Source organism: Gekko japonicus, unplaced genomic scaffold, assembly GCF_001447785.1.
Source record: "Gekko japonicus isolate JY-2015 unplaced genomic scaffold, Gekko_japonicus_V1.1 scaffold1498, whole genome shotgun sequence".
Classification (NCBI taxonomy): domain Eukaryota; kingdom Metazoa; phylum Chordata; class Lepidosauria; order Squamata; family Gekkonidae; genus Gekko; species Gekko japonicus.
Genome location: NW_015176494.1, coordinates 394,399 through 402,964, shown reverse-complemented (window position 1 = coordinate 402,964; position 8,566 = coordinate 394,399). Strand labels below are relative to the sequence as shown.

At 45.9% G+C, this 8,566-nt stretch overlaps 1 protein-coding gene across 1 annotated transcript; it reads left to right on the top strand.

The window, feature by feature from the left end:
- The first annotated feature begins 1,208 nt into the window (after window positions 1–1,208).
- On the top strand, window positions 1,209–5,386 carry TIMM8A (translocase of inner mitochondrial membrane 8 homolog A (yeast)). The gene is made up of 2 exons (XM_015427287.1): window positions 1,209–1,412; window positions 3,932–5,386. The coding sequence occupies exons 1-2, from the start codon at window positions 1,281–1,283 to the stop codon at window positions 4,091–4,093; spliced, it is 294 nt and encodes a 97-aa protein (XP_015282773.1). The 5' UTR covers window positions 1,209–1,280; the 3' UTR covers window positions 4,094–5,386.
- Window positions 5,387–8,566: the final 3,180 nt, after the last annotated feature.

The window sequence follows — 8,566 nt, the reverse complement described above, 5'->3', positions numbered from 1 at the left end:
GATTAGCACAACTCCCAACATGGCCTCTGCCTCCTGCAGACTCCAGCCGACAGCCTGACTGGCTCCAGACTTCAGGCAGACCGACCTCAATTCTCATAGACTGCTTCCTGTCCAGAAGCTCCACTATATCAAACAGCCCTTCCCACCCAGGAAGTGGCTCTCCCTCCTGCAGCATTCTGGGGCAGATCTCCTCACAGCCTAGACGGACTTCCTGTCCTCTCTAGGGAGCTGCCCTCTGATTGCTGGTTGGAGACAGGAGGGGGGGTGAAATGAGGAGGAGACTAGGCCATCTCAGGTTTGATGGTCCCCTCCCATCTGGCCCACACCAACTTAAACATAGGCATAAAATGGCGTTTCTCCACAAGTGCATTACAACATCCCTGTAATGTACTCCACAGCTAATCGCTCCACATTTCTGATTGCTGGGCTATGTGTGTGCCAAGGCTGAGAGCTGGTAGTTTACAACAACCCTGCAACATAGCCCCACTGCTAATATCCCCTCATGGAAGACTGGCAGAGCTGCTCATCCCCAGGTGGTACCTGGTGATCTCCCACTATGACAATTGATCTCCAGACGACCAAGATCAGCTGCTCTGGAGAAAATGGCCGCTTTGGAGGGAGGACTCTATGGCATTATGCCCTGCTGAGGTCCCTCCCCTCCCCAAACCCCGCCTTCCCTAGGCTCCACCCCCCCCAAACCTCCAGGTATTTCCCAACCCAGAGCTGGCAGCCCTAGCAACCTAGTAATGTGGTCCAACGTTACTGTCCCCGAGATGCGAGGAGAGGGGACCAGTGTTCCCTCTAAGCTGAGTTAGTCTGAGCTAGCTCACAGTTTTTTAGCCTCCGGCTCACACATTTTTGTCTTAGGAAGGAGGGCTCCAGAGCAAACTAATTTATGCAGCAGCCAAGTCAATGCCAGTAGCTCACAAAGTAGAATTTTTGCTCACAAGACTCCACAGCTTAGAGGGGACTGAAGTGCTACAAAAAGATTTAAGTTTTAAGACGTCTCTTCTCCAACCTTCGCAGTCACATGTCGCCAGCCGGGTTCCGCCCTCCCCCCCCATTAGGGGGGCATATAGGACACACGCTAGCCTTCTTCGACTCTATGGTGCGCGCTACGCTTGGAGGCAAAAGACGCGCGTTGAGTTCCGCACATGCGTGGCCTCCCCGGAAATGAGGGCTTGGCGAGCATGCGCGGTGGGCCGGCCGGGGGAGGCACGTGAAGGTCGCCTCGCTGCTGCCCGTTTCGCTGTTCCTTTGCTTCGTTCGGCGGGCTGGGCATGGACTCTTCGTCCGCCGCGGGGGACCTGGGGGCGGCCGTCAACGACCCGCAGCTGCAGCACTTCATCGAGGTGGAGACGCAGAAGCAGCGCTTCCAGCAGCTCGTGCACCAGATGACGGAGCTCTGCTGGGTAGGGCGGGAAGAAGCGCCGCCGGGGGTGGAGGAGGAGGGGGGGGGGCAGCTTCTCCAGCAAGAGTGGCCTGCACGCCTCTTGTGCCTTTACACAGCGGGCGGGACGGCAGCGATCCTCCGACGCCTGCGACTTTCCCGTTGCGAAAGAACTGGGAGTGTTTCCTCCATGATTTGCGTGCGGAGGGTTCCGGGTTCGGTTTCCCACCAGGTTAAAGACCTTTGTTGGCCGGTGGTGGGAAAGTCTGTTAGAAGACTTGGTCTGACTTACTGTACGCGGCGTCAGGTATTCGGTCAGGAGAGAGGAAGTGGATTTATGTTTTCAGGTGGCAAAATATTTATTCGCACAATGCATAATTCTCTTGTGGAGCTCACTGCTACAGTGCACTGATACTGCATTGACCGGGGGATTGGACTAGATGGCCTGTACGGCCCCTTCCAACTCTGTGATTCTGTGATGTAGCGGAGGTGACTTTAAAAAGGGATTACATATAAAGAGATATTTGCCGTGATGGGCTAAATAGATCCTCCATGTTCAGTGGCAGTATATCTCTGAATGGCAGTTGCTGGGGGGGGCAACAACAGGTCGGCTTTGGTTCCTATGACCCTGTTTGTGGGCCTTCCAGGACAGCCACAAACAAGCCACTATAGGAATCAGAATTCTGGATTACATGGTTTGATCCAGCAAGTTATGTTTGTGCTGTTGAGTTTTACCTGAGGTCAGACTGTTGTAGTTGTTTGGTTGGATTTATACTCCCTACTGAAAGAAGCTAGCATTTTTCCATTGCACAAAACTGTTAAAATGATTTCATTAAAAATTGATCGTAAATAGAAGGATCAGTGCACAGTACATAAGAGTAGAGATGTAAAATTTCTGAAAATTTTGAAGCTTGGAAAAAACTCTGGGTTTTTGGGGGGGAAGTGGAAATTTTTGGGAAAATTGAAAAAAAATGCTACATTAGCACTTCTTTTTTTCTTTTCCAGATTGAAAGTCATTCTGTTACTTTAGGAACGTAAAATAGGACTATGGACATTTTTACTTGGCATGAAATTATCACAACTCGCATATTAAAAATATAGTGTATCCAAACAATTATTACAAGCAGAATACCCCCCACGCACATGCAAAAACAAAACTGAAACCTTTTCCTTTTCTTGTGACAATAGCACCTCCTAAAGGAAGAAATGCATCTTGTTCTTGCATTGGAGAGTTCAGTTTGTAACCTAGGACTTGCTTGTCCTCAGTGCACGTAAATTAGATCAATCTGATACCATACATATTTTTAGAAATGATTTGGAAAATATTTGAACACCTTGTCTTAAAATATTTTATTCATTGTGTTAAAATAAAACGTTCCATAATCAATTTTTTTTCTTTTTTCAATTTTTCAGAAAAAAATAAAAAAAGGCTTTAGGAAAAAAGTGGGGGTTTTCCCCCGATTTTTTCTGGGTTTTTTCTGGGCCTTCACATCTCTACGTAAGAGTCCTGGTGGATCAGACCAAGGTGCATATAGCCTGTTAATCCTGTTTCCTACTACGGCCAGCCAGATGCTTCCGATTAATTCATGAATTAATAAGGGCCTCTGAACCTGGCAGTTCCATTTAGCAGGTAGGGCTAATAGTGATTAATAGATCTGTTCTCCTCAAGTTGGTCTAAATCCCCTTTAAGGTCAACAAAGCCACTGATGATCGTCACATCTGGCCAGCTGCAAACTGTGTAAGCTGATGGAAACTCAGACAAGTGGATTCAACTGTTGCTTAGGCCAGTATCGGTAAAAGGTCTTTCAGTGGCAGTGGTGGAAAAGATGACATGAAGATGCCTACTTCAGCTAGCCTTTTGTGTGGCGCTAGGCTTGTGGGTACTTCCTGAAAGATTTGGGTTGAAGCACACAGAGAGCAGATACAATCCTGCTACGATGTGGAATTGTTAAGGGGTGTGTGTGTGTGGTCTATCTGGCCCACACTTGGAAGGCCCAAGGCGATCGGACAGGAGTCTTTCATTGCCCTTCTGTCTGAGATACTTTTAACTAGAAATGCCAGAGAGTGAACCTTGGACCTTCTGCTTGCCAAGCAATCTGGGAACCGGGTGGAGATGTTGCGAGCCTGCAGTGGCGGAAGATGTTGCTTTGTGTTTTATATGTGTGTTTATGTATTTGTTAAGCAGCTGCTGGACACTTGTCAGGGGTGTTCTAGGCTGATCTTGCATTGAACAGGGGGTTGGACTAGATGTCCTGTAGGACCCCTTCCGACTCTGTGATTCTTTAATCCTATAACTCTCGTCATTTCTCCTGCTACAGTCGTGAGCAGTGGTGGTGGCACTGGGGAAGGGGATAAGTATGGAAAGAGAACCTAAGGGGTAGGATGGATGTTCGGCTGTTTTGAACAGCAGGGAAGCTGGGTGTGTCCCTGCTGTGTATCACAAAGAAAGGCTGTATGCTTTGTGCGGGTTCTGCTGTTCAGAATGCACCGCTGCTCCTTTCTGTGCACAGGCTGACTCTCTCCCTTTCACATCTCAAACAGGAGAAATGCATGGACAAACCTGGGCCCAAGCTGGACAGCCGAGCAGAGACCTGCTTTGTGAACTGTGTGGAACGCTTCATAGATACAAGCCAGTTTATCCTCAACCGGTTGGAGCAGACACAGAAATCTAAGTCGGCCTTCTCGGAGAACCTGTCTGACTGAGCCGGGGGCATTGGCATCTCTGTTTCTTTAACTAGAGGAAAACGTCCGACCAAGTTGGGAGAGGAGGAAAAAGGGAGAGCAGAGGAAAAGGACCGACAGTGAAAAGAGGCTGTGCAGGAGGTGGGCCTCCTCCTTTGTGACAGGTTCCAGGACTTCCTACCAAGACAATCGGTTCTGGTTTTCAGTTACCCACCTTGTGAACAAAAACAGTCGGGCCAACGAGGCCATGCAGCATCACACATTTGCTACCCGCCGTGGGCTTGTGCTGCCCCGTTTTCTTTTAATAACGGAAGCTTCACACCTCAGTTGTGTGGCTTTGGCCGTCTTGCTTTCCCCAAAGGCTTGGCCTGGGAAGCACAATCTGTTCATACTTGAGAAAACGTCTTTCTTGAAATAGGGAGGCTTGGGAGGCTTCAGACACTTAATGTGAATTTTGGGAAAGGCAGGGGTGGAAATGTGCCTTTTACGAACGGTGCTGCGCTTTAGCACTACTCTTTTAAGCCAGGCAGCAGACTCACCTGTGACTCCGTGGACCTTTGTGCACCACAGCTGGGCCCTGCAGCTAAACCAGGGGAAGGTGGGCTTCACTTGCACTAGTATGCCAGTAGAACCCTGTGGTCCTTCAGGAGGTGCTTACTCACATCCTCTTTAAAATGGCTAGGAATACCTCCCCCCCCACAATACAGCTGTTGGGGGGGATTGTCACTTGTCTGGTCACGTAGACACGTCACTTGAGAAATACAAGAGTTAATACTAACTTTTCCCATTCGCTGCTTTCTCCCGACCAGTGGAATAAACATCAATTGGATCTGTTGAAAACTGCCTGTAGAGTTGGTGGCATTTATTACTTCAACTAGATTTGCTGGAATTCAGGTACAGGGGGAACGCTGGGTAGTAAATCACGATAATCTGAAATACGGTGTATCCTGTAGAAAAATTCTGGCAAGTAGTATCGGGCAACGCAGCTCACGATTTTCCTGAGCAATAGTCCACAAATTAGTTAGCACGTACAATGGATGTCAACCTTAGTCCTGTAAATGTCCTCCAGAGTTATTTTGCAACCAGTGTTTCTACTAGCCTGTCTGCTAGTATATAGGTATAGTAGCGATTTGTGGCCCCTAAAGAGACAACTTTGGCAAAGTTTCCTTGCCTGATCAGCTGGAGGGGATCTTCACCACAAGCAACCGAGTGAATTGTCAGGTAGAAGCTGGGCAGCTTTAAAATGACTATTCCTTAGAAAAGGAATTGGCTGGTACGTAGGAATAAGTACAGCTTATACATTCTTCTGTGTGAATTATTCTGCCAGCTGTAGTCACTGAAGTAATTATAATAGTTGTGTTAATCTGTTGCAGCATAAACTTTATGGCAACTTAAATACTCGCAAATGCATTGTGGAGCTAAGGTTTTGCAGCCTGAAGCCCACCAACAGGTACCTAAAGTGGTTACCTAAATCAGTAGGCGTGTATATTCTCAAGTACGGGGGGGGGGGGGGAGAGACATTTTATTCATTTGTGCTAAACCACAACATATTGATCTTCATGTTGCCGCAAGATTCTCTGGTTTTATTTCCATATAGTATCTTGGTTGTTCCACTGTATCTAGCAGCTGCTTCTGCTCTGCTATAAGAAAGCAGGGATAAAAATAATTACTTTTTAGAGTTGATTTATGGGCAGTGTTTCCTCTAAGCTGAGTTAGTGTGAACTGGCTCACAGTTTTTTAGCCTCCAGCTCACCAATTTTTGTCTTAGCTCAGGAAGGGATGGCTCCGGAGCAAACTAGTTTATGCAGTAGCCAGATTGCTGACTCACAACTTTAATGCCAGCAGCTCACAAAATAGTACTTTTGCTCACCAGACTCCACAGCTTAGAGGGAGCATTGTTTACGGGTATGTTTTTTTGTTTTCTAGAATTTTGCAAATGCTAGTCCAGCAAGCATGCCTCGAAATTAATCAGGATGTTTCCGTTAGTTTTAGATAATCTGATCATTGCCATCTGTGCAAAAAATTACACAAGAATGAAAAAAGTGTACTGGTGCTATACTAATCTTGTTGCCTATTTCTCTGAAAATCTGTGGCTGGGGAGGGGGGAGGATTACTTGTGTGGGTTTCTTTTTCTCATCTAAATTGTTGCTTAAACCGATGGAACCCATCAGTAGATGAGACAGAGTTTGATTTGCACAGGCAACCATGTTTTTATTCTTTAGGCCACACAAATAACGCTGCAAACAAGGCCCATGTTTTATCAACCTTCCACATGTTCCTAAATGTGTACATATGTTGCAGAACCCATAACTTTAAAAAAAACCCTTATCTGTCTAGCCATGTGGATGTATCCTCCAGGAAGCCAAATCTTTAGCGTGTAGAGTTTAGGTGTAGCGTTTCATTCTTGTTTCAAGGAGTTGGGCACTGACCAGAGAACAAATGTAAGGGGGCATCATTTCACCTGCTTTATGTATTCAATCGATTTGAGGATATTGAGCAACAAGAAATGCAGAATTACTTGGGTGCTCTTGGTTGCAGAGGGGAAAACAGTGAATTTAAGACTACGTTCCGTGCATGTTGCTCTTTCTGGTGCTTGCTGTATTTTTAAAATGTTACCCTTTGGATTAGCATTTGGACAATTTCCCTTTACAACAAAAATACCAGAATGGGAGTTGATTTTTCTTATGGGTGGGACTACTGAGGCTGAGAGCAAGCCCCACAGCTGGATCCATGACCCAGTAGGGATAGCCAGGAAATGACCAGTGTTCTTCTCTTTCCTGAAATCCAACCCAGCAGTACAAGAAAGAGAAGAAATCATTTTATGGTAACACCCAGTTTGCACATTTACTTGAAAATAACTCCTACTGAGTTGAATGGGCTTTTACTCCTAAATAAGGCTATGGTCCTATAAACACAGTTTCCATAATTTTTTACCAAGTGCAATACTATATTCTTGCAAATAACAGGGCTCTTGCAGATCAGTTTCTGGATCTGCACTGTTAATATAGCTTGGACACATGACTTGCAGGGAGAACACACCAAAAGCTGCTTGTCTTGTAACAACAAATGTCAGCTTGCCCCCAAAGCAGAAGTTTCTTAAGTATTTTGCCTGGTTTGGAGTGGAGAAGAGCAAGGATTACCTGAAGCTTCCTCCAGGGTTTGTTCATATAGCAGCTTATGTCTCACCTAACCAAAGCCAAAGAGTTGGAGACTCCAAACCAGCAGTGAATGGCACCAATAGTCTAGGATTTTCCCCATCCCAATGTTTAGAGACTGTGGGTTGGATCCTGCAATCCATTTGTGCAAGGATCACAGGATCTTCCTTTCTAACCTTGTGAAAATTTATTCTTGGGTGGGGGAAATAGGGGCTTACTAAACTAACAGCTGATTTCAGGAGGGGAGCTGAAAGACCTGAGTCAGATTGAGGTGACGAGACAGGAGGTCCTACGACTGATGGACAAATTAAAAACTGACAAATCACCAGGCCCAGATGGCATATATCCAAGAGTTCTGAAAGAACTCAAATGTGAACTTGCGGATCTCCTGACAAAAATATGCAGTCTATCATTAAATCTGCCTCCATTCCCAAGGAAGGTAGCTAATGTAACCTCCATCTTTAAAAAGGGTTCCAGAGGAGATCCAGGAAATTACAGGCTGGTCAGTCTAACGTTGATACCAGGTAAGTTGGTGGAATCCGCTATTAAAGACAGAATTAGTAGGCACATAGATGAACAAAAGCTACTAAGGAAAAATCAGCATGGGTTTTGTAAGGAAAGAATTTGTCTGACTAACCTATTAGAGATCTTTGAGGTCAACAAATGTGGACAGGGTGACCCAATAGATGTTGTTTACCTAGACTTCCGGAAAGCTTTTGATAAAATTCCTCATCAAAGGCTCCTAAGTAAACTCAGCACTCATGGGATAAGAGGATAAGTCCTCTTGTGGAATAAAAACTGGCTAATTAACAGGAAACAGAAAATGAGTATAAATGGACAGTTTTCACAGTGGAGGGTGGTAAGCAGTGGGGTACCACAGGGCTTATTACTGGGTCTGGTGCTTTTTAACTTGTTCCCTAATGATTTGGAGCTGGGAGTAAGCAGTGAAGTGGCTAAGTTTGTGGATGACACTTAAGTTGTTCAGGGTGGTGAGAACCAGGGAGGATTGTGAGGTGCTCCAGAGGGATCTGTCGAAGCTGGGCAAGTGGGTATCAACATGGCAAATGAGATTTAAAGTAATGCACATTGGAGCAAAAAATCCAAACTATACACATTCATGAGGTCTGAACTGGCGGAGACTGACCAGGAGAGGACCAGGAGAGAGATCTTGGAGTCATGGTAGATAACTCACTGAAAATGTCGACTCAGTGTGCAATGGCAATAAAAAAGGCATATGCTGTGCTGGGGATTATTAGGGACTTGAAAACAAATCAGCCAGTATCATAATGCCCCTGTATAAATTGATGGTGTGGCTTCATTTGGAATACAGTGTACAGTT